Source organism: Xiphophorus couchianus, chromosome 3, assembly GCF_001444195.1.
Source record: "Xiphophorus couchianus chromosome 3, X_couchianus-1.0, whole genome shotgun sequence".
Lineage (NCBI taxonomy): Eukaryota > Metazoa > Chordata > Actinopteri > Cyprinodontiformes > Poeciliidae > Xiphophorus > Xiphophorus couchianus.
Genome location: NC_040230.1, coordinates 23431956 through 23458461, shown reverse-complemented (window position 1 = coordinate 23458461; position 26506 = coordinate 23431956). Strand labels below are relative to the sequence as shown.

General features: G+C 38.9%; 2 protein-coding genes across 3 annotated transcripts; both read right to left on the bottom strand.

Annotated features, from left to right (window-relative positions):
- Positions 1-3151: 3151 nt before the first annotated feature.
- nsmce2 (NSE2 SUMO ligase component of SMC5/6 complex) lies at positions 3152-7448 on the bottom strand. Its single transcript, XM_028012679.1, has 6 exons — positions 7102-7448; positions 5939-6051; positions 5497-5650; positions 4851-4942; positions 4437-4543; positions 3152-3428 (listed from the first exon to the last, which is right to left on the bottom strand). The coding sequence occupies exons 1-6, from the start codon at positions 7214-7216 to the stop codon at positions 3317-3319; spliced, it is 693 nt and encodes a 230-aa protein (XP_027868480.1). The 5' UTR covers positions 7217-7448; the 3' UTR covers positions 3152-3316.
- Positions 7449-7522: 74 nt separating this feature from the next.
- Positions 7523-22100, bottom strand: washc5 (WASH complex subunit 5). 2 transcript variants are annotated; one of them, XM_028012677.1, is made up of 30 exons: positions 22013-22055; positions 21168-21216; positions 20771-21009; positions 20505-20650; positions 19839-19923; positions 19594-19694; positions 19088-19280; positions 17928-18080; positions 17710-17823; positions 17309-17480; positions 16742-16869; positions 16337-16466; positions 16028-16140; positions 15004-15170; positions 14564-14639; positions 14317-14427; positions 13296-13436; positions 12298-12378; positions 12120-12221; positions 11700-11879; positions 11421-11545; positions 10497-10659; positions 10293-10395; positions 10134-10213; positions 9921-10024; positions 9194-9323; positions 9007-9103; positions 8362-8515; positions 8174-8261; positions 7523-7970 (listed from the first exon to the last, which is right to left on the bottom strand). In XM_028012677.1, the coding sequence occupies exons 3-30, from the start codon at positions 20954-20956 to the stop codon at positions 7914-7916; spliced, it is 3480 nt and encodes a 1159-aa protein (XP_027868478.1). In that variant the 5' UTR covers positions 20957-21009; positions 21168-21216; positions 22013-22055; the 3' UTR covers positions 7523-7913. The 2 variants fall into 2 exon arrangements, with proteins under 2 accessions (XP_027868478.1, XP_027868477.1); XM_028012676.1 differs by lacking the exon at positions 21168-21216 and having other exon boundaries at positions 22013-22100.
- Between the last annotated feature and the right edge of the window lie 4406 nt (positions 22101-26506).

Genomic DNA, 26506 nt, shown 5'->3' with positions numbered 1-26506 from the left:
GTGAAACCTAAAGGTTAAGCACAGACACATTGCTACATATAAGTTCGTGGTGAACCTTGAAGCATTGAGACTTATGAATCTCCCCAAAATCCCTAAAGGGACTTCGCTTCACAATCTTCCCTGGGCTCCAGGATACCTGGATGCTCGTGTCGCACTTTTTCCTTCCACTCAACTTTCTTTCGACGTGCTCGCTCATCGACCTCATGGAACACTCAGCCTTTCTGCAAATGGACCTTTTGGGTCACACGCTCCTTACGGAGGCCGTCAACGACTGCCAGCTGCAGAGCGCCAGCTCAGCAGTCTTCCCATAATGGTGAAGGCCATAACATGGTCATAACATAACATCTCTGTATTAAAGATCGTTTTTATTAGTGTCGTACTGCTGGATTTTTCCTGGCTGCAAGCCAAAGCTATCAAAGCTAGCAGAACCGATCACTGGAATTATTGCGGTGTGTAATGGGTCTTCATACGTTTTACTTTATGAATTGAATTTCTGAAATAAAGCAACTTTTCGATGGCTTTCTAATTTAATCCCATGTACGTGTAACGGCACACGGCCCGTAATGTTTCCAGCTTATTTCAGAAAAAACAGCTAAGCCATATTCTGCTTAAAAACCGTCTAGCAGCCCATCAACGCGCAGGAGATTTCCATCCATCCATACACCACTTATCTTTGCAGGGTTGCTGCTGCCTGTCTCCGGTGATCAATGAGTGAAAGGATCTGCACAAAACAACAGTTTGAACACAGTGTGATGCTGAGAAACCATGCATGCGCACCATCGTACTTAAAAACAATTTGGGGAAACCAGTTAACATAAAAGTCTTTGGACGGTGGGAGGAAAGCAGAGCCAACCCGTCCATGCATAGGGAGAATTTGAAAGGCTCCACGCAGGCTTGTTTTGACAATTTTTCAGAGATAAAATATATTTTTAAAAAAACTGGACTCATGCATTTCTGGTATGAATCAGTAAACCTTTAGATACAAGGTCGTTGTAATTGTTTCTTTCTGTGCCCTCTCTTCACATCAGTTCCAGTAAAGTCCATGTAGCACTTCAAGTATCAGTCTAGTGTAAAACCGGTTTTATCCACTTTAGACGGGAAGCCCAGGAGAGTGCTACACATTTATCGGCACTCTTGATAAAGACGTATAAAGAGCATGAAAATAAATTCACCTTGCGTTTGCTTTTTGTCTTTTCATCACTAACAACTGGCTGGCATCAAATTATACCCTGGCGGAAAAGGAAGTCATGGTTTATATATTTTAAAAGTTCCTAGAAACATTTATCAATTTTCTTTTAAAAAGTAGACATAAAACTACGTTTATTACAAAAGAGTTGTTAAACCTACCAATAATTGTGACTTTTGCCCCCCCCGAATGAAAAAATGTTCTTGAATTAAATGTTGGATTTGTATAAATCGAACAACTGCAATAAACTGACTTTATCTCAGGTCAGTTTATTGCATCTGATCTTTACCAGGAATGTCATGCCTGTGCATTGTTACTCTTCATGTCAAAATGCACAAGAATCCACGTTACATTTTTAATGTCGGGCTGAAACTTTTTTGAACTGACCCAGAGTGCACGCCAGGATCACATCAGAACTTTGTGTTTGTTCAAGTCTTATCTGAGCCTCAGTCTCTTCCCAGTCCGTCCAACTCAATCCCTGCTCCTGCCAATCCTCTTGTGCCAAGACTTAGTGGAAATATGTCCACTTTGAGAGAGCCAAAGGTTCACTCTCCGTGGACCAAGCCAAATACCCAGACTTACAGTTGCAGCAATAGCTGGGCTTTTTTTTTTTTTTGAGGAGATGAGTGTAAAATCCAGGTAAAACATGGCCTTTCTGAGCTGCCTGTGCCATGTACTTTTGGTTTTTTATGAAGTATTATCCTTCTAAATAGCTTACAAAGGAGCTACAGGTTTCAGCAAGTCAAATTTAAGACTTTTTAAGACGTTTGAATTAAATTTAAGACTGAAGAGACACAAATACAAGGAATGGTTGGGAGATCCTGCTGTATTAGTCAAAGTGGAGTAATTGGGAAGTTTCTGGGATCTGTTTGTGGCTCTTGTTAGCAGCTTTGTAATTTTCACGTTGCATAAGGCTTTCTTTAACCTTAATCCCCATAATGCCTACCTTAAAAGTTTGTTTGTTGTTGTTTTTTGCACATAATGCACCTCGCCTCTTATCGGTGAGCCAGTGCCGAAAATGTCATTGAGCCAACTGTCAATAAATTTGCACTTACCCATTTAGTTGCAAATGCTAGCTAGCTCACCGGGGTTTATTAGCAGCTAGTTAGCAGTAGCCTCAACCACTTATAGTCACAGAAGCAAAAATGTCTGCGGGCGACTCAGTCGTTTGCCTGATAGAAAAAGCCTGCAAATAATAATAAAAGATTAAAATAGACCTGCCACGACAATTTATCGGACCTGTGGTTAACGTATTTAAGGGCAGCTTACATTATTTTAAATGAATTTAAGACATTTTAAGGCCTTCATTTTAGATGCCTGAATTAAAAACTTGGTACAAACAGAGCGCTGTTAATGAACGGTGAATGTCACGCTGATATGAGTTCCCCATTTTCCACAGTAAATGATTTCTAAATTACCTCTAAACGAGAATGAAATGAAAAAGTCAACATCAGCCACAGCTTTCATTGCTGGGTGATTTCTCCTCTGGCAAAGTGCTCTTACTGCCGTGTGATTCGCGCCTTGTATGGACAGAGCTATTAGAGATCTTTAAGAATGCCTGATGCAAGGGTATTAAGCAGATTAGCTTCACCTAGTTTCATCTCAACGCAGCCTTTGTTTGTTTCTCTGTGGAACAATGGTCCTTCTCAGCATGTAAGGAGAAATGTAATCACCTAGCATTTCCCACAGAGGTGGCGGAACAGTTTGTTTATGGCTTCCTCACATTCCTGATTCAGGATTTCCTTTTGTTCCTGCTGAGAGAATAAAGTGCTTTCCTTTAAAAGGCTGTATTTTTATTATTTAGTTGTGATTTTCTTAAAAAGACAGAAGAGCTCATGATAACGTCCAAACCTGAGGCTGAGTTCAGAATCCATGCTGGAGTTTGTTTTCTACCCTGATGTTAGAGAAACAGCGCCCTCTGATGGTTAAGTTAACATACTGCGTCAAGTGAAAAAAAAGAAGTCATTTTAGCTAATATCGTTTATTTAGAAAATATATGAAGCTTTCATTTACAAGCAATGAAATGTCAGAACATCAACCATCCGCTAGAAGAAAAAAAAAAAAGCCCGAAAATATTACCAACAATTCCTGCTCTCAAAGCACCAGGTTACAGAAACACAAAGCAGAGCATCATGTCTTGTTGCTTTGACGCTTTTGGTTCTGGATTTTCCTCCTCAGCATCTGGTCAGGAATGAGGTCGGACTCTTTGACGTCTCCGTTTCCACAGCCAACCACAGGACACCTGGAGGACACACACCACATGTTGAGGCGTTCAAACGGAAAGCAACTTTAAACGCACAAGAAGCTCTCTGTATATCGACTGGAGAATTGTTTTCCAACACGTTCTGTCGGATAACCGAGTGCAAACCTACCTCGTATTCGGGCGCATCTTTGTAAAATAGAAGAGCATTAAACAGTTTGGATATTTCAGTAACTTTATTCAAGAAATGAAAGTCATAAATTACATAGACTCGTGTCACAAGGAAACTTATTTTGAACATTCATTTTGGTTAATCTCCGCTAATAAAACTGGGAGTGTGTTTCATCTAAGAATACTAACAGAAAATTGAGTGGAAGGAAAAAGTGTGATAGAAAAATGTGCGCAAGCAGACGAGTGATAATTGCAGCCTGGAGGGGATTGTGAAGCAAAGCTCATTGAAGAGTTTCGGGAAAGAAAGGAAGAACATAAAGAAAGTTGGACTTTCTCAGCAGAGTAACAGGCTGCTCTCCTCCATGTCGCTCTGCACTCATGCAGGAAATCATGCAAAAAGAGGCCCAACCAGGTTCAGTATGCCAACATTTCTGTATTAAAAATTATTTTATTGTTCATTTACGACATTCAAACTTTGCAATAATCTAGGTTTCGAGCTTATAATAACTACTTTCATCAATCTTTCATCAGTTTCTGATTGAGTCACTCGGAGATTTGCTCTTTTCAATATTACTCTTATTTACTGAGATGATCAAGCAGCAGCACGACTTATTTAGTATTTAGTGAGAATTTCATTAAAGGCCACATCAAAAACTTAAGAATGGAGAATGGAAGATTTTCTTTGGGATTTTATCAGAGCTCCACATTTAGCTCGACTCCAACATCAAAGCGCTACAATGAGGAATCCGTATTTTTTCTTTGTTTTTTTTAAGCAATTAAAGGCAGCCTGCTGCTGGTCCCATGCCAACCTGCCGAGTTGTTTACCGGAGCTGAACCTGACTCGACTCTCTAAGCGTCCTCGCAGGGAGAGTGTCTTACCGGCACATCTTCTTCTGGCTCTGCTTCGTTTTGATCAGACTCAGTATGGCTTCCTCATCGTAGTGGTGGTTGCACTTCTTATTCTTCATTGGGTTCACCATCTCCACCTTGAATGCAGATAAAACACAGCAGGCAGGTTGCTTTGAATAACAAAACTTATTAGAACGAAGGAAGAAAGAAAGAAAGAAAGAAAGAAAGAAAGAAAGAAAGAAAGAAAGAAAGAAAGAAAGAAAGAAAGAAAGAAAGAAAGAAAGAAAGAAAGAAAGAAAGAAAGAAAGAAAGAAAGAAAGAAAGAAAGAAAGAAAGAAAGAAAGAAAGAAAACAACAACATTCAGTTGCTGAAACTGGAAAGTGTGAGTGATTTCTAATGGGAAGTCCAGAAAGAAAGTGTTAAAGCATCCAGGAATGATTTACCTGTGTGAGTGGGCAGGTGAAGTTGACCTGGCTCTGGGTGACGGCGATGTCCTCGTCGAGTTCCTCTATGCCCTCTGCGGAATCCTGGTCGGCTAAAGAAAGCACAACATGCACGCAGCTCGTGTCCAATCACAGCGAGTCGGTGATGATGAACTGGAACATCAACAGGACGACTGGAGGATACCCAGTATGCAAAAGAGGCGTGCTTGGGCAGGATTAGCCTTACAGATTATGCCAGGAGGAAGCACTTCAGCGGTGATGGATTCAACACTTTGCTCCAAAATAAATCCCCTTGCACAAAGTCTGTAAGTTTCCCATGAAACATTTATCACAAACCTGTAGAGAGGCACACCCACAGAATGCTGCTGCCACTCTCATGTTTTCCCTTGGGGATGATGTGTTTAAGGCGATGTACAATTAGTTTTTCAGCACAAACAGCACTTTGCATGTAGGCCAAAAAAGAAAAAAACCCTCAGTTTAAAAAAGCGATGTCTTGGTAGGTGCCATACTCTTAACCAACATAAAATCCCAACCAAAACACGCAGAATTTTGTGCTTTTAATACGAGACAGTGGCAGAAAGGTTCAAGTGGTGTAAATACTTTGTATATACATCAATACCTGACCAATAGAATCACAAAGTCTAACCTTCTTGCAGAGAGTTCTTGATGCTCTCCTTGAATGCAGCCACTTTCTGGTGATTGTTCAGGTCAGCGTTGGAGAGTTGAGTGATTCTCTCTGCAAACTGCTCCTTCACTTTGGCAGACAGGCTGAACATGGCCTCTGGATGCTGGGGAGTGACCTACAGATAGAAACACATGTCAGTCAGCTTATTAAACTGGAAAAGAAGCTTCATGTAATTGATCTAAAGCTTCAACATAATTTATTAGATGTGAAAATATCAAGTAAAAGAAATGCCAAAAAAAGAAACTCCAAAGATGTATTCAGGAATCAAACATTTACATTGTACTTTTCGTTTATTAAAGTCTTCTTCTCCATAATCCCTCTTATGTTTGATCTTGGTGAATTAAAAGAAGTGCTGAAGTGCTTTCCACTTGGATGATTCTGATTGTGACACATTGTGATTCACCTCAGCTGTGGCTTGCTGTACAATATCAACAAAGTAGTTTATCTCGCTGTCCAGCTTCGCACACTCCAGAATCATGGCCTCCATCTCTTTGATGCCAGGGTTCATGTCTTCATCTTGAGCAAAACACACACACAGACACACAGGGAATTATTCAACTGCTTTATTTAAGTAAGTAAATGTTATCTGATAATAATTGTACACAGAGATCAAGCGTCTTAAATCTCTGATAAGACACAAATGAATTAGTAGCTTGTTTTCAATTTGGCAGTCAGAAAACACATTTAGTAAAGTTTCTATTTCAATATTTGTAACATTTTTAATCTGATTTAAATTCCAGATCATTTTGATAGCCAAATACAAAAGTTTAAAGTGATCTTATTGAATGTTAGTATTATTAACAGCTCCAAAGCTGTGCACAAAGTTAATTTTCTCCGCCGGTTTACACTCAGTCATGATAAGAGATAAAATTATACGAACATGTACATGATGATGAGTTATGCATCTCAAAACTCCTTGATGGGCTCCCAATTTTATTATCACGTTTTGTCAATGAGACAAGAAGTCAGTAAGACTGAACTTATTTTATTGTCACAACTGTTGACTTCACTAAGTCAAAATATCAAAGTTATTATTTCGACTAAGTTTTTGTTGTCCCATAATCACCAAGATAATAAAAATGCTGCTAGTCGAAATATTAAGGTATTCATATAATGCTTGTGGAAAAAAAAATGTAATAAAGAATCACAGAATATATACAGTACAGACCAAAAGTTTGGACACACAGTTGTGTCCAAACTTTTGGTCTGTACTGTATATACTGCTTGGTTAAACTTTCCTCAAAAAATATTGATTATAGTCTGCAAACTTATAGGTTTGACATCAAAAGGTGAATGTTACATCTGGATCCTCCTAATACACAATCATAAGTTTTGGGGAGAAGATCAGAGGACTGTCATTTTTGTAATAGTAGTAGTATATGAACTGATACATATCAGTTTCATTATTATAGTTGAAAAACGTCTTTTTTTAAAAATAAATAAATAAATAAAACATTCCATCCCTTACAATAAATATGTTGATTAAAAGCAGTCCAAGAACAAAAACACGCCGGAGAAAACTGTTACTGTACCAAAAAAAATGATCACAGAGTCTGTGATATTTACCCTGAGTTTCCGCTAGGTCCATAGCAATATCTGTCACGATGTCCATCCCTGTCCCGAGGTCTGTCTGACATGACTTCAAGCTGGACAGTATTCCGTCCACAGCCTTCAGAGACATCCTCAACTGCAACGTTTGTCTTTGGTGACAACAGAGGCGACTTCCGGTTAGCCTAGCCTGCTAACGTCCGCGGCAACCTGCTACGGCTAACACAGCTAGCCGCAAAGTTATTTCATTAAGTTTAGAAACAGCGTCTTTCCGTGTTTAATTTTTGAAACGTTTTTAGAAAACACACATTTAAGCCAAATGACAATACACGGATGAAAAACACCTTCATAAGCGGCTAACGTTTCTTTTCCGGGTAAATTATTTTCAAAATAAGAGAATCGCATAAAAATCAGATGTTAAAAAAAAAAAAAAAACTAATTTGGAGATCATCAAGAATCCTTTTTATTGGCAAATTTCAGTAAACAATGGCACAAATTATTAGTACATTAAGGTAATCCACATTAGCTTTGTGGTACAACTCAAAATTAGTGCATATTGTATTAGTTTAACACATGAAATGTAAGTAAACTACTAGAGGCGGCTTACATTCATAAGGCATTATTATAACACCTTTAATTCTCCTGATATGACATATAAAAAATGTATTAAAAAGGTCTATATTTCAGGAAAGGAAAAGTACAGTATCTTACTGAAAAATTGTTGTTGATATGTACCACTTGTACTTTTTCCAAGCAACAACACAAAAATGGATGAAAAACCCCAGGCAGCAAGTGGGGGGATCTTAAGATGAAATGACATAGCCAGATCTTCACAGTACTGTTCTGAACTCATCAAAAATAAAACTGGGCACGTGAGCTTCGACCACCTTTAGAATACAGAGGAAAGAGGAGACAGATGTTACCATCGCACAAATAAACAGTCAAATGTTTTAGACTCGACTGCTTACTACATTACAGACAAGCATTGTGAAACACATATATATACTGATTTAAAATTATACGTCTTTTTAACATTTACAGATCCTTACCGCGTTTTCGGATGTGTAAGATAAACTGATTGTTGCCCTACCTTGCGTGAGAGTTTCGTGTACTTCACATAGTCTTCGAGGAACATCAGCGCTCCCACCACATCTGAAGGCATGTCTGGGATTTTCTGACTGTTGTGGAATACAACAGAAACCGAAATGTGCAGTTATGAAGTTCGAAGAAACAACCAGAAACTACCCTAAGAATCAAAGTCTTCTGCCGTTTTGTTACCTTGTGCACTGCTCCATGATAGATCGGATGAACTGACCGATGAGAGCCAGGAACTGCTGCGTGTATCTGGAGTGGAACTGCTTGAGGAGCGTGAGCATCCCGAGTACTAGTGGTGGCCAGTCAACTGGGTCTGTAGCTTTCCTGCAGCTCATTCCTTTAAGAAATGAGTCAGTAAGTCAGTAAAAGAGCCGAAAAGTCAACATTCGTTTTTATGTTTTTGTGATGTTCCAACCACAAAGTACAAAGTATTTTACTGAGACTTTATGTGATGAACTAAAACAAAATAGGCCACTAATAAGATGTAAAAAGAAAAGTATATATGGTTTTACACATTTCTTTATTAGAAAATTCTAAACAGTGTTACCCACACTTTCATTCAGTCGACCTCTTCCTTACCTAAATCCAGTTGAAAATGTGTGGCAGGAAGTGAAACTTGCTCTTCACAAATGCTCTCCATCCAATCTGACTGCACTTAAACTATTTTACAAAAATCTCACTGCTGTAGCGACACGCCCCCAACAACCGAAATATACATTGGAGTTTGTGGTTAAAACAGAAGCTAGTGAATAAGTTAAAATACTATGAGCACTGTTGTACCACATTGTCTCTAAAAAAATAAAACACTAAAACTGCACAAGAAGGTACCCTGGTTCTTGTTGTACTGAAGCTTAGGCAGCTGAGCCACAACAAAGAGGAAGTTGATGATGGGGAAGTACGGAAGACGCTTTGTTGTGATGTATATCTGTAGAAGATGCAAACCGATAAGGCAAAATGAGACTCTTGAAAATAGCAAAATCACTGATTTGTAAGTGAAACCTTTGTTCTTGCAAACCTTATTGAGTGGGTTATGAATGCCAGCGGCCTCCAGGTAGGCAGTGATCTCGTACAGAAGAGTGTTCTCTTCTTTAGGATAGGGCAGGGTTGGGTCTTGGTAGTGGGCCTCAATGTCTGCTAGCAGAGACCTGGTGAGATACAAGCATATTCATATTGAGAAACATTCTCTGACGTTCCATTTATATCCAACATAAATGTTGATTGACCAGATTTAAAAAATGGCACATTCTACAGATTTTTTTTAATCACAACTCAAGCCAGTTTTAAACAGTTTTAGAAATACATTAAAAGATGCAAATAAACATTTTTTTAGTCATTTAAATGAGTAATTCAGCTACCCATTTAAAAAGATAATAAACATTTAATTGCCTAAAACGCAATAACATACGATTTCTTTAGAAAATCTAAACCAGATGAAGCTAAAACACCTAAAACCTATTTACAAAGGTGTTTTTATCTTAAACACACAATGTATACATATGTTTTATAGTTTTGGCTTTATTACTGATCTGAATATGTTAGAGTTTTTTTGAGTAAACTAGTGAACTATTCAAATAATCCATTAATTGCAACTATTCCAACTAATTGTTTCAGCCCCATCTGCATTAATACTGTATGTATATTTTGAAATTAATCCTTACTTTCAAGCACTGGCATCAGGAAAGCCATTTTAGTGCTGAGACACGATTAAAATATTCTCTGCTTGGTGGTGAGAACAGACGTACTTGTTGAGATTTTCCAGAGCAGCTGCCAGGTGCTTGGAGTCAAACTTGCAGGAGTAGTTCAGCTCATTTGCAATCTGCTGCCGGAGAATCTGCATCTGGCCGACCTACAACAATTCAGACACTTAACATCATTTAAAAGCACTGAGTTTTTGACAGAAAGTTGACAGTGCCTCTTATTTTCCGTTCACTCCTCAGTTAACAGGAAGTTGCTACCTTCATGATGGATTCCAGATATGCACCCCAGATCTTTTGTGATTTGGCCACAGCACTTGCATAGAGTTTGCTGGCATTAGCTATTGAAACAAAAACCAATAAGGAAGATGTACAAAAAAAAGTCTGACAGATTGTACATTTTTCTGAGTAAACACCTACCCACAATGCCTTGTACTGGGCTGACAGCAGCTAGCACAGTTTTGAAAACATCCACCACTGCTTTGTCCTTAAGAATGGTTTTCTGGAGCATTGTCAGGAAGTTCTGAAGATACAATCAGGTTAGAGAATGAATATTAGTAAGCCTATGTGAGCGGAGGGTTTCAGTGAATTTGTAAGAAGGCTCTGGGATGTGAATTTGAATACCTGAAGTTCCCTGACGATCATGAAGCAGAGCAGTCGGTCGAGTCCGTTAAGACCAAATGTGCCCAGGGTGCTCTGGATTTCAGAGAACAACCTGTTGTTGGTCACTTCCTGGTGGCTCTTCAAGTCGTACCAGGTGTTCAGCCGGTCGATGTAACATGTCACCCTATAAAAAAATGTTTGGTAGATGTCAGGTGGACATATACAGTAAAAATAAAGAGCACTATGTTTACTGTTCTCCCAGTATCATTATCCTATTTTAGAAAAAATCCAACATTTACTATTAGTACATTTATTTAGGGGGCAAATCTTACTAAGTGTTTCTGGTCTAGTTTCTTGTGAAAATATTTTAGTACACTTGAAATAAGACAAGACTTAAATAGTGACTTTTCCACAAGATTTTGGAGTTTACTGTAAGTAAATCATTCTTTAAAATTTATGAAAAAGTACTAGTTATGAGTGAAATAATCTGCCAGTGGAACTGGAACTTTTTCATCAATATTAAGGGATTATTGACATAAAACAAGCTCCTATTAAGACTGAGCTTTTTTCTGCTATTTCAGTTTTCAGACCTAAAACCCATAGAAAACTTGTGACCTGTAGAAAACAAAGCATTAAAGGGAACCCTGAAGTCTGGACATAACCTAGTTTCTAGATCCTCGTAAGTAATTCAAGTTGCTTTTATGAACAATAGGGGTACCAGATATGCTCAGCACCTGTGAATTTAGTCAAAACAATTAACTCTCAATCAAACCTTCAAATTGAAGGTTGTATTTTCATTGAATGTTCAGTGTGGGATTATTCTAAACAAAAGCTGAATTTATTTTCAGGCTTTTTAGACATCTCCAACCATGAAGCCAGTGAATATGGAAAGTAATTGTGGAAGTTTTGTAATCAGAATCTCTTTAACTTCCTATTGTGACCTACTTTGGATCGGTGATTCGTAGGATCTCTCTACAGAGACGACCGATGAAGGTGGCTGACTCATCCACAGACGGGAATTTTGGAATGGGGATGTGTGTGGACTGATAGACACTCTGCCAGTCCTGGATCTGCATGGCAGCAAAAAAAATAAATAAATCCATTAATGTGACAATTAATAACAAAATGAATACCCAACAACCACTCTAACTAGAAGGGAGATAAATATTTGTTAATAAATCTTCCATGGGGTTTTCACAGGCTTCATTCTGTGTTAAGCCTGACCTTAGTCCTGAGGAAACTGTTGCATTCCTGCTCCACATTGTAGTTGATGATGCGAGAAACTTCCTCTTGCCAGATTTTAAGGCCATAAATGCTGACGTAGTCCTGGATGTACTCAAAGGACCTGTAGAAGCCATCCATGGTGGCCGCCATGTCCTTCAATTTCGGCATCAGTTCGCTGGGCTGTGAAAGTATTCGTATTCAGTAACATCTCGCGCTTACCTTTACAAGGCGGCAAAATGACTAAAACATGTCTTCATTGAGATTTAAACCAGAAGAAAGAATATTTCGCATGTAATCTGTTTCTGGCTAGCATTCCGGAGAACGAACATCACTTCTGACTATCGATATAATCTGAACTGAAGACTGCCAAAGGCTCCGAGCCACGTTGCTATCAGCAAAAAAGCAGATCTGATGTCTCACCTTAGCCTTGGGGCTGAAGGTTAAGCCTTTGTGCAACGCATACGCCACCCTCTTCACCAGCTCCTTCCTGATGCCATCTTCCAAAAGCTGCTTGGGATCCACCTAAAATAACACCACACGTTAATGCCACCAGTTATACAAACTGTACTTTGTGGAAACTGAGTTGGGAAACATTTACTTTAATGATTCCCACTAAGGTGGTCTTCATCATCAAGATGCCTTCAGTGAAGATAGAGATGTCATGGGTGAGTTTTGCCACCTGGAATGGCATTAAGAAGAAAGATGTTTGAGGCAGGAGTAATCTGCTAAACCAGGGATGTCAGAGTCATTTTCATTCTGGGCCGTATCAAGACCATGAATGCTCTCAATGGGCCGAATGTGCCAGAATGTATTGATGAAACCCATTAAGAAACTGTTAAAATATTAACAAATAGCTGTCTCGGCATTCAATGAGTACTTCTTAAAATTAAATAGTATTGAACATAGTTTCACATTAATGTAATTCAGTAGCAAACAGATAAAAGCAGCTTTGACTAATAAAAATAATATTTAAGCACACAACTTCTATCTTGAAAGTTAGTTTTATGTGGCCCTCTAAAGTCTAAAGGGCCACATAAAAAGCTGCGGTGGGCCAGATTTGGTCCCCGGGCCTTAAGTTTGACACATCTACACACTCAAATCAGGCCAGTGTGAGACAGAATCGTTCTACTATAACCATCATTGAGACATTTGACCTAAGTTGTATTAGCATTTACTATCTTGTTTTTATTTGCAAGGACCCATTTATATTACCCACTGAAATCACATTTCATTTGAAGCCATTTCACAAACGAAAGCCGCGACCTCTGCCGTTCGCTTTCTAATTAAAAGCAATTCAAGTAACTCTACCGCCGCAATCCGTTTCCACACAAAGCCCTCCCGTTTAATTTGTTCTTTACATCAAAAGCTGCGAGTGGGAACTGAAAAATGTTCCGAAACGCCAGCAATCACGACGCCCCCCCACCCCACCCCTCCGAATCCCACCCAGCAGATGAATCAACATCAAAACAGAGCATCATAAGGGCCTCTTATCTATCTCCTTAATTTAATGCCGGATCAAAGGCGTTTTCTTCCACTTCATTGGCATGCAGTGAGCACTAGAGGAGGAGTGAGACTGAACCGCGGTGGTTGCTTTACTTCGTAACGGGCTCCTAGTTGGGAGTAGTCCTTCAGCTTGTCTTTATCCAGCCGCGTGGGCACTTCCATGATATTGTGGATCTGAAGTTTGATGATTTTGGCCAGAGAGGTGAACATGCTCTCTGGGATAATCTGAAGCACCTACAGCAACCAGAGCAGAAGCAGAACATTAATGTCGTTTGCTATGAAGTGCACTATGTTGTAGGGAAAAGTTTACTATTTTGGCAAGCTGTCAACCAGAAGTTTCAAGAAACAATAATAATTCAATGACTAATTGCACATGTAGTGATTCCATCATCCCTAATGTGAAGCTTGTGAAAGGCATTTTTTTTGAAAAAGTATTGAAATCCCTAAAGTGCTCCCAGATTTTATTACTCGGCAAACCGCAAATCTATGGGTGTTTTATTTGGATTTTATCTCATAGACCAACACAAGCTGACACAAAATTTGCAAAGTGCAAAAAAAAACAATACATGGTTTGCAGCATTACTTGTAAATAAAACTAAAACAAAGTGGCACATTTAGCTCTAATACTTCTAAGGTGAAATCCAATGCAATCAGTTGCCTCTACCAATCACCAAAATAAATAAACAGAATCCACTGAACTTAATCTAGATAAAGCTATAAAATGCTTTATCGAAGCATAACGATATGTGAAAACGAACTAATTGAGAATCATTGATACGATTTAAAAAAGATGTTAGCAGATCCTCTCGATCCAATCCGATTGACTGAGAATTATTTTCTAAAGGAGAATTGCCACACATTTCAGTCGCTACGGATACAAAGCTGGTGGAGTAATCGGAGCATAATAGTTTTCTACAAAGCATTGACTCATGGGAGCTGAATACAAAATACTTTTCACTATTTCATTTGTAAAAAGTGTTAAAAACAGTGCCTCATTTCTTTTTGTGGCACAAAAAAAATCCCAAACAAATACATGCAAAATCGCAAAATAAATCAAATTTGAAAGAGTTTAAATGGTCTGAAGACTTCTGCAAGTTACTGCATCGCTAGGTACCTTTCTAACGTAAGCCACCAACTCTCCAGAGTAGAACTGGGAGACACTCAGCAGGTCGGCGCTGTTGGCCTGGTTGATGCGCAGCAACGGCAGATCCAACGCAGAAGCCAGCTGGGCACACACACGAACCCACAAGATGATCATTTTCCACCATGCACAACTCAGGACAACGGCGCGGATAATTTATCCGTGCTCGTTATCCGATGTTTGAGCGCCTGCATGTGGCTGACGTACAAACGGTCCTCACCTTCAGAAATGTGGCTCTGAGCTTTGTGACCATGGATGGGTTGACTCTGATGCTCTCCTGCATAATAGATGTAAAGCTGCCAAAGAAAACGAAAGTCAGGAGAAGAGCAAGAAAAACTGCCATACGCAGACAAAAGTAAGAGCACAAATAAGCCCAAAAATTTAAATTATTGGAGCTCGGTGGCTTTTTAGGACAATTTATGATAAGGAAAGTTAAGCCATAATGGTTTCTGAGGTTCTTGGCTTAATTCAGACACCCTAGAAACACAAAATAACCATGCTGGACAAAATAACTAAATAAAAAATCAGCTATTAAAAAGACAACTTTTCTCATCATAATTATTTATTTGTTGATTTACTAATACTGTGCTGAATCTCGCTTGAATTTTTGCCACTCTGCAATATTTCTGAAACATTTTACAATGCGTTATCAGTAAGTACCTGTCAATTATCTGCCACGCATAGGAAAGATCTCCAACTATCTGCATGGTGATCAGAACCTCCTCCTTGATGTTGATGGTGCGGATCATTTGGTGCAGGAACTTCCTGGTGTCGGCCAAAAACTGACACACCTGCAAGTTGGACTCCAGCTGGTGAAACTCCTGGACCTGGACTCAGAAAAAAAAAAAAAGCTAATTATTTGAAAGACTGAAAGACAAAATACTACAGAGGAGTATTGTGGCAGTTTTATGGCTTCTTTTTATTTCCCCTGTTGTAAAAATGTATTTTCACATGTATTTTATTAGCCTCTAATATCTATTGAAGATATGAACACTGTCTGAATGTTTCACCCTTTAATGAATGGTCGAAAAAAAAAAAAACTCATAGTGAAAACTAATGTCAACCAATGAGTAATGAGTAAAAATCCGAAAGTAAGTTACTACATAAAAATTCCCCTAATATAGGTTAGTATTTAGCAGCCTTTGGCTAAAATAACAGCACTAAGTCTGTGAGAATATGTTCTAAACACCCTCTCCCATCTTGACACTGTTAATTTGTTGTCCTATCTTCCTTTCTTTGTTTTTTCCCTTTTCTTACTTAATTTTCTCTTCCTTTTCTTTCTTTCTTAGTTTTTTTTCTTTGTCATTGGACCACTTCTCTGTCTGCTGCCACCATCATGCATCATGGTGAAGATGGTGGGTATGGCAATGTGTAGTGTTTCCCAAACCCAGAATGTAGTGTGAAGACCAAAAAGCATTTTGATAGCTCGACAGGATTGTTAAGAATTTTGTTTTCATTCTTATGATTGTTAATTATTTGATTCTGTTATTATGATTCATTTTACAACCAAACTTTGTGGTAAAAAAAAAACAAACAGTTTCTGTTTTAAGTTATCTGTCTTATCGCTAAAGAAGCTATTGCTAAAAAACAAAAACAACGTACTTTTAAGTAATAACACAATGATGTTGGAATTCATCTAATCTGGAGATGTAATGCCTTGGTGAAATATAAATATCCTCCTCACCTCAACAAGAGCCTGGATCAGCTGCACCGTCTTCCTCCCAGCAGCTGTGGAGTCCTCATAGTTCAAAGACTCGATCTGCTTTGAGATTTCCCTGAACCACGCTTGTAAATTCTCTGTGAAGGTTAGCAGAGGATTGCGCAACACACAGATTAAATAATTTGCCTCCATTTATGCTACGTCTGGCATTTTTTACCACCAACCTCCCCAGCAGCAACATTATTGTCTTTAAAAGTTGGAGCTTTTCTGATCCAACACTAACAATCAGTGGCCTCTCCATCCATATGAAGCTAAAACCACTTCCTAACTCACCGTTCTTCTCCACCCTGGTGAGAGGCTTGACCCCGGAGAAGACTTCGGCCAGTTCGGTCATTCTCTCAGCTCCCTCTTTCTTGTAGCTCTCCCATTTGATCTGCTTCTCTGATAGCATCTGCTTGAACATCTGGAAGAGGGACCGCGCAGATGGTTCGCCGATCAGGATGGATTAGACAGGCCTTATGTGTAATTAGAATATTAAATTTGCGTTGTGATAAACTGGCCGTCCCTTATGCTACCTCCACCGTAAGCTCAGAGCTAACAGGGACAGACACGACTAACACAAATGACTGAGAAATCTAGTTCCAAACTTTTGTTCTTAATTAAATGCAGGATGTTTTAATGTTAATATACTTAAAAGGAGAAAAAATAATAATAATTTTATGCCGAATTTCCGCTCACCTCTTTGAGTGTGAACTCAAACTGAGCAGTGTCGAGCAGGAGCTGAAACAGGATCCTGGGGTTGTACTTGGAGTCGTTGAGCACTTGATCTTTGATCTGACGCAGCCGCTTGTTGTTCAAATCATAGGCTGCAAGACAAAACATGCCCGTTTTTTTGTTTTGTTTTGCATAAACTTTTCCCATACAGTGAATTAAACAAGTATTTCGACCGTTTGAACTTTTTCACATTTCGTCAGGTTAAAGCGATACACTGAGATTTTGGGTGGCAGACCAGAAAAGAAATGGTGTATAGCTTTAAAGTCAAAAGAAAGAAATTTCAAGTGTGGTATACATTTGCATTTCCCCTGAATCAGTACCTTGTAAGTTCCATTTTGGCTGCAAAAGTAGCTGTGAGTCTCTTAAAGCAAGTCTCTGTCAGCATTTGGACAAGTACAGACTGATGTTTTTACTCATTCAAATCTGCTAAATAACTCAAATAAAACATCAAGCACAACTGATTTACTTCTTTTAACAACAGAAAACTCTTTGACTTCCTTCGCTCCAGAAACACCTGTTCGATTTGCTCACCCGACTCTGCAGAGTGCAGCATCAGCCAGCGGATGGCAACGTTGCAGTCTCTCAGACAGTTCAGTAGTTTGGGAATGTTGTCCAAGATGAGCTCCTCTCTGAGGAAACCTTCCTTTAAGAGCTGCTGCACCTGCGGCCTCAGGCTCTCCATACTGGCTGCATAGCGGGAGCCCTACAACCAGTGATGGAAGTGAAAGAAGTAGATTTATTTATTTGTCCAAAGCAGTGGCTGTTACGATGAACGGCAATGCTTCCAGGACAATGGAGCATCTGGCATCTTTACTAAAGTAATAGGTTTGATTATGCTATGTCTTTTGATTGCCCGTTTCTTAAAGTGACACCCAACCCATTTTCCGTACATTCCCAAACAGAGTACTGTGAATAAATGAAGTTTTTAACACCTGCTCTTTGACGTTCGCCGAGTCCAGGGTGTAGTTCAGAGCCGTCTTGGCAGCTTTGTACGGTTCCCAGGCCTCCACCAGGTTCACCGTGATCCCCATGTAGATACTGATGACCTACAACATAATATTCACAACATCAAACTGGCACGTAACGTTGAGTTTATAAACCAAAAAAACAAAAAAACTCCTCATGTTAAAATTAGAAAATGAGATCTCACCCAGTTGTCAGGGAAGTACTTATCTACTATCTCCCTCATCTTGGCCTGCTGGGTGTGCAGTATGGAGGGGCTGAAGAACAGGCAGACGTAAAGCATGGCAGCCTGGTTGGCCAGCGCCGTGCTGCGATGCTCCGGTAGAGGATAGGCGGACACCTGAGGGACAGAAGGACACACACAGTCATGGATCGGGTGAAGAATACAGAGCTGGGCGATACAGCTTAAAAATGAAATCTCAAGTTTTTTCATACCAGGTCCGATTTACAATTTCAATCGATTTTCTTTTTGCTTGCTTTCTTTTATAAAAAAAAAAAAAGAAATTATTGAATATATTTCAACATGTGGTTTTTATTTCAATCCCTTCTGTGGATTTGTATGACAGACAATTGTAGCCAGGCTAAGAGTATTTTTGTTTAGTTACAAGAAAGTAGTGATATTGGTAGAAAAAAAAACACAATTTTACCAGGAAAAAAAAGTCTAAAAATTGCACGAAAAAAGTCGTTCTATTGAAAAAATACTTTAGTTATCACTGTCTGATGCGACCAGCTCAGTTGTATAGATCTTTCTCCAAAATAGACGATCATTTGCACAAATGCTTCAAAGTCCTGCTACTGATAATAATTTGATGGTGATGTGCTAAAAGATTAAGTATTATTTTAAGTATTAAGTATCATCTGTAAAGCTTATACCAGAGTATAACTTCACAAGATGCTCAACATTCCTCATTTTTATTTGATATTTTTCATGTAGGCATTTTCATAAAATTACAACTTTATTCTGATAATATTACTACTGTATTCTAGTACTATTATGACTTTATTCTAATAATTACAAAATAATCTTAGCCTGGCTCTAATATTGCATCATAGAGTTGACCTGACTTCAAACTCCAAATAAATAAAGGCTATAAAACACTCTTGTCAAACAAGATGGCGGACTTGGGCGCGCCAATATCACTCTGAATTATGGAAATCAAAGGAGTGCATTGGTAAAAAAAGAAAAAAAAATCCAGATTTTCCAAAAATAAATTCTTCGAAAACCAAAAATTTGATTAATTCTACTAACACGTGGCTACAATCAAAACCTTAGGTTAAAATCTCATCAGATCTACAGCATACTCCCTCTTATACACTCAATATATGCTTTATGATGCGTTTACTCACTTGGTTGTAGATGTCATCTGAGCGCAGCCTCCCAATAACCATGCTAATGAAAGTGCTGCTGATGGGAACCCTCTGGAAGTAGCTGTCCGGGTAGTTGCCCGGCCGTTTGGCTCCAGGCTGGGCGGAGTAGCCGGTGCTGCGCAGGAGCTTGCAGATGTCGTCCAAATTGGAGTCGGCAGAGGAGCGGGCGGCACTGAAGCACCAGCAAACCCGGTCTCGGTCAAACCATACATTGTAGCACTAATGCACTTAGATGTTTTTGTCAAAATATTCTACATATAACGGTGTAGCTTCAATACGGCATGCATGTGGTTTTTTTTGTTTGTTTTGTTTTTATCTGAGAAACCGCTGTAGGGGGATAACCTTTGCATGAGCCAAGTGAGTGACTCAGCTTCTGCTGCCAGCAGGATTACACCGTGTCACTGTAAGTGTGACTCACTGGGAGAATGTTGCATCTCCGCGGGGGGTTCGTCGGCGGGGGCGTTGTGTGAGTCACACTCTCTCACCTGTATCTGTAATAGGAGACGAGCATCCTCTCCCGGACATCTCCTTCAATTTTCTGGTCGATAACCAGCAACATGACTCCGTACAGGTAGAGAGCCTCGCACTGGGTGGGCATTAAAAAGATGTAAAGGTTAAACCAAATCAAAACACTCTACTTTGATGTGAGAACTAGACAGAGCACAGTCAGCTATGCTAGCTTGCATCTAACAGTAAAGGAAGCCAAATAGGAAGCATCACGGTCTCTTACAAGGAGCTGTTTCCCATCCTCATTTAGGAGCACAGTTTCCAAAGTCTGCTGGATGTAAATGCCCTCATGGAGGTCATCCAAGTATCTGGAGAGATACAGCATTATAACGATACATGCAAAGCCTTGCAAAAGTGTTAACGCAAACTATTAAAGTAAATTCCTGTAATGTAATAGACCAAAACAGAATTAAGTCTAATGACGAAGTGGAAAGAAAAGAATAAATGAGATTCAAATTGAAAAATTGGAATCTCATTTATTCTTTTCTTGTGAATTGTGGATTTCTTTTTTCTTGTGGAGTGAATGATGGTGCCACCATGGTTCACTGTGGGGATGGTGTGTTCAAGGTGATGTGCACTACTAGTTCTCCTTTATTTGTGAAGACTTGTAATCTTTATAATTCATGAGAATTCTTTTCTATGTAAAGGAGTAAGCTGATGGACAACATGGACGCCAAAACTGCAACACCTGGGTGTGAAATGGGTTACAAGTTGGCAAAAATCCAAAATATCCTTATTTCGAGGTGAAATAATCGACTGAAAATACAGTTTACAGTTCATTTCTTAACTCAAAATATTACACATAGACTTGAAACTCTACAAGTGAAGTAATGCCTCTATTAATTTCTCCAAATACATCTGGAAAAAAAATAAAATAAAAATGAAGTACCTGTTGAGATCCACTATGTATTTGTGGACACTCTCAAAAGCCAAATAGAACCTCGACAGAATCTCGATGTTATTCTCTCTGAACTCTTCATCTAGGTCCTGTAGGTCCGGTTTGGCCTCCAGCTTCCCCTCATAATACTCAGGTCCCTGAAGAAAGAATTACACATCATACAAATACAAGCAATCATTCTGTCTTACTGACAACGTAGATCAAGCCGAGGCTTTAAAGCGACTTCATACAGCTAAGTTAAATTATTTGTTTCGTACCTTGAAGTAGCTGAAGTCACAGATAATGTCTCCATATTTTTGCTGATCACTTTTGTCTTTCATCCTAAACACTGCGGGGATGAAGTCAGAAAGACGCAGGAGCTCTGCAATAATGGCGTTTCCTCTGGAGACTATCCGGAGAATTGCCTGGCCACACAGGTTATTGTCTGCTAGGAAGTCCACCATCGTGGCTGGAGAGAGCAGGGGCCTTTCTTTTGTTGCAAACGTTCCAGATATTTCTACAAGGGAAAAAATTTGGGGGTTTTTTAAACTGTTTAAGACTTTTTGATCAGGTTATATTGTCCTGACTGATTACTAGTGCAGGATATCGATGAAAAACATTTTGAATAAATTCATATAACCTTAACAAATTTTTAAAGAATTACTATTACTATACCTTTTTGTGTTTTGCAGCTCTTGGTGGATGTAGAGTCTGGTTTTTACAACTATATAAAAATGTATCACAAATAAAGAGAAATGTTATGATTTATATTACTTTATTCCATGGTTAGCACACATCTTTTAGCACCTAGTAATTTAATGGTTTACACTGTTTATATCCGTCTCTCATGCTTTCTTAGCAAAGTTTAGGAGTGTGTTTTGCATATTTACATTTTATATGACATTTATTCCAGTTTTCTAACAATAAATATCTTTTTACTTAGCATTTGTTTGGTGTGATTGTTGCTCTCATGCTAGTCCCTTTGTTGTAACTTGTTTCATACAAGGAGTTTCTTCTTTTGAAATGTGCTTAAATAAAATTAGATTGACGTCTGACAAAAACGTCAGCCAATTATGAGTTGACTCGAACAAATTTATGAACATGCAAAATAGTACAACTCTGTCTCTTTTCAAAATCAGCACATCAGTACAATAGCTATGTATTAATTTATAAGGACCAATGCACAACGCATAATTATGGTGTTATTTTAAGAAAACTGCTTTCAACATTAGCGCACACACCCACGTAGACCCAAGGCGTTTTAACAAGAACTGATACACGTGAAGGATTGATATTTTAAGAAACGTGTTTACTTTATTTAACGCTTTTCCATCATCTGTTACTACTAGCCAGTTAGCCTTTAGCTTCAGTAGTGCCTTTAATCACTAGCGGTACGGTAGGCGAAGTATAAATACATAAAAATGTGTATTTATTTTATGTCTGACGAGCCTTTGTTGAATTTAAGGCTGAAATGTGGTGACAAATATGTAAGCGTTAAGAGTCTGGCTAAAATGTCTTACCCCTTTGCAGCTGCCCTGTTTACTTCCTCATGACCTGTCACATGACTGTGTTGCTGGGTGCGTTGAATTCTCCTCACGGAGCTCGCAGGAGGTGGGCGGGAGCGTCTGGTACCCTTTCACAGTATTTAAAATTGTATTATGTAAATTGTATTTTCTGTTTTTGCTCTCAAATATTATTAATCCGTTTGGAACAAATCTAACTGATGACTAAGGCTGAGTCCTAATATTATGCCTCAATGCTGAATTCAATTTTTGGTTAAAATATTCCACCCATAAATGAAACACTACATGAGAAAGTAGAATACAACATAAATTCTCCTTGATGCTTTGTATTACTACACACGTGACTGATTATATAGCAATATCTGTTCTTTCATTAGGCAAACGTCATGTAGTTGTTTTGAGCTAAGGAAGAACCAACATAAAATGAGTAAAAGAAGCAACAAAACTTTGCCGTATAAAAACATAACCTAGATTTTTTTAAAATGTGCTCCTAATGTTCTAAAAGCGTATTATTTGGTAAATAATTGTTCCAAAAACAGCAGAATTTAAGCATGTACATCTTGAAACATTTTAAACATACGTACAAACAAACAAAATTAAAAATAAGAGTACTTTTGTTTGCTTTTATGCTTCTAAAAACATTTAATATTTTAATTGTTTACTTATGGTATATTGTACATTGGTTTAAGACAAATAAAACTACTGTAGTTCTTTCTTCAAGCTGTAAATCATGTACTTTATTTAGATAAACATGGGTTTGCTTCAAAATACGCATCATATTATTTTTGATGCAAATGTTTCAAATTAAAAATCTGCACCTTACACTATTTTTACCCTGAATGGTAACAATTAACTGAGAGTGATTTTATTTGGACACTTGAAACTAGACATTACCATGGTTACTGTGCCATAAGAAAATATGTTTGCTCAATCACTTCTTTCATTAGGCTGTTTATTTAAACAGTTATCAGTCCTGCTGCATTTGCTAGTAGACATTTTTATAATTTATACAACAGCATCAAACTAGACATTACTGCAGCTCTGTGGTTTTGTTGTATGAGGATGTGTTGAACAACAATATTTAAATTTTCAATGTATTTTTTTTTCTCCATTTTCTTTCCATTTTTCACTCGTTTTCTTTCTCTCTTTTTGACGCCTCATCCTTTGGAGATGCAGGGTAAGCACTGGAAATGAAGAGCAAAGGGTGACGTGAGCGCACACTCCTCTAGGTGGAGACAGAGAACCACTGCATCCTCAGCTTGTCTCGCTGCTGCTTCCGTCCATCAGTCAAAGGGGTTTGTGAACTTGGATTTGTGGCTCCACAGGGATGCAGTGATTTACAGGGATCCAACCCGAGCAGAAATTAAACTAACCTGCTGTCTGAGAGATAAAACCACAGGGCAGAAGTGTGAAACCATCTGTCTTCCACCTGACAAGTCGTCCATGCATTAGGAAAGTGGACTTTTCCCCATTCAGAAAATGTTTGGATTATTCAGTTTTGGTTAATTTCCCCACCTGCATCTAGCGTGGCTGTATTGATGTCATACAGACAGCGTGGATGAGCACAAACAGGCGGTGGCGTTTCCTTCAACTTTAGATTGAACTGGTGTTTTATTGCCAATATGTTCAGCACAGTGGCTGGCACTTCCTTTAAGCAGTGTGAACCCAAGGTTAATGACAGTCATATGGTCAGAGCTGCTTGTTCAACCTGTTAACTGCCTGAGGCACAGAAGGGTTTCATTTGGATTTTTCTTTCCCTCGGTGTGGCCCGGCTGGAATATTGAAAATCCTCAAATTTCACCTTTTTTTTGTAGTGAAACTCCAGTTTGAAACATAGTTTATGGGGGGGGGGATGCAAAGGGTCCTCTGTTTCAGGGTATTTTTGCAGACAGTCTTTAATGTTTCGACTTTTTTCAGCAGTGCAAAGTGTTGATAGATGAAAAATTGACAGTCTGTCACATATGGCAAGGTGAGCTGCAACAGAAAATCCCAAGTTCGGAGCTTCTTATCCCTGGGAGCTCCTGGGGCGCAATTATTTCAATACGCTGAATATTAAGAGGCTCCGGGGAAAGACAAAAAGAGTCAGATGTGCATTTAGATTCAGCGCTTGGCTTCTTATTGACCTGCCTGTCCGCAAACTTACATACTCTGTCCCCCCCCCGCGGAAGCTGGATTTATTACCTGTTTATCATCACACCAAGGTCACTCTCTCAGCAGCACCTGGGTCAGATTTATGAGATTCCTGGAAGCATCATGAAAGGTTTTACACTAATGAGGTCTTATATTACACACCTTGTTTATTTCCTCCTTTTGTCGTGATGACTCTGAATGTGTATTTTTTTTTTCAGTGTTTTTGCTGGTCTTTTATTGGAGAGTTGTAAAGTCGTACAGCACACAGTTTAGATCTAATGAATCTCACACGCACACACACACACACACACACACGTGGACAACTGTGCGCTTTAATAGTGCCGTCTTTTCCCACAGAGACGTTCCTACAGGACCTCACATCAAACCACATTACAACCACAAACTTGTGTATTTTATTGGGATTTAATCAGGTAGACCAACACACAGCAGTTCAAAATTGTACAGTTGAAAGGAAATTCTCCACATCACAATAATGTGCTACTTTTTTGTTTGCTCCATCTCATCAAAATCCCAATAAAACACAATGAAGTTTGTGGTTGCTTTGTGACAAAATGGGAAGGATTTTTTTTTTTTTTACCCCCAGCCATATATCAAATTGCTAATGAGAATTAATTTAGTCATCAGCTAGAAGGAAACCTAATGCCCCTGATGTTTGTGACCACTGACAGATCTCATTCACTTCACTAAGTGGCAAGGCGACCGGTGTCATCCGTGCTTTCCCTAATGTGCCTTATAATTATGACTGCCTCAGTGACTCATAAATTTAAAAATTCAATGTCATTAGCTGTGTTCAGCAGCCACTGATTGGCAGTACTATGAACATACCAGTGCATGGATACAGAAAATGGTCTGGTTCCATGACCGCAATAATGTCACGGAAAGCGTGCGTTCACCCCTGCATGTGTGTGAGAGCGCAACAAGATGGATATGCAGAGATTCAACAAGGTGCGCCCTGCCTGTCCCCTGAGTCACTCTGCGCCATTTATTAGCACCAAGTTGACTCTATTTGGCTTGACTTGTAATTAAACCTTTTCATGGTTAGAACTTTCACACCGCTGTGAACTGTGTGAGGTGATTAAAGGTTGTTCAATTTGTACTCCGGTCCCACTGCTCTTCTCCCTCATTGATCTCTTTCAGGCCCTTGAAGCAACAGCTGCTCACAGGGGGGCTCTTCATGGAACAAAACAGGATGCGGGCCCTGCCTCTCCATGTCAGCAGGTATTACACTGTTAGCTATTGGATGTAAGCATCTGGTGTGGATGTGTGCTAGTCGATGACGCTTATATGACTAAACAAATTATAGTCTTCTTGGGTTAATGCTCATGATTTGCAGAAAAGAATCACCTGTGCAGATACTGCAGATGTTTATCTCCATGTATGACATGGGGAGAAATTATATACTGTGTTGAAATTATGTATTGTGTTGTGAAAACTTAGATTGAATTGCTTTTTTCTTCTTTTTTTTTGTCTCACTTAAATGTTTCAGCTCATCAGTGTAATTTCAGCGTCGAATAAAGATATCCTGACGAAATACAAATTGCAGTTTTCAAATGAAACTATAACTGGTTGGGCCGCTGAGCACCAGCAACTGTCATTGAGTTTTTGCAGTTCAATTCAATTCAGTTCGATTCAGTTTCAAAGTCGGTGACACGTGTCACCGCGTGGTACTTTGCAAAAAATAATTTCGATTCAATCAAACATACATTCTTATTCATCCTAGTTATCAAACGGTAGAGTAAGCTCGGATAAATGATGTAAAGTGGTTTAATACGTTTCTGCAGCAGATTGCATTGAATCATCGATTAACAACCAGTCTTCTGCATCGCTGTGAAGGAGATTTAGCTAGCTTCTCGTTGCAGAGTTGTTTGTTTCAGCCAGACAACGCTGATGGATGTCAGCGACTCTGTTTCTCAAAAACTGAGCATTTTTGAGCATATGTTAAGGTTATGTCACAGTGTCTAAATCAGCATTGACTTTGACTAGACCATTCCAAAACTTTAAATTTGTTTTAGGTCATTGTCCTGGTGCATAAAGCAAATGTGCAGGAGCTTAGGGTCACAAACTGAGGGTCAGATATCGTACTTCAGAATTTTTTGATAGAGAGGACTATACATAAATCAATCAATAACAATAAGTCTTTCATGTTATGAAGAGAAAAAAAGTTGCTCCAGACCATCACTCATCATTAATAATATGCATGACTGTTTGTTGTCTGTTGGCTTAACGCAAACATAACAGGACACAAAACGTCCTAAAAGTTAAACTTTTGTTTCACCAGTCCACAAATTGTTTCCCCAAAGCCTTGGCAATCTTGAAAACATTTTTGGTAAATGTGAAATG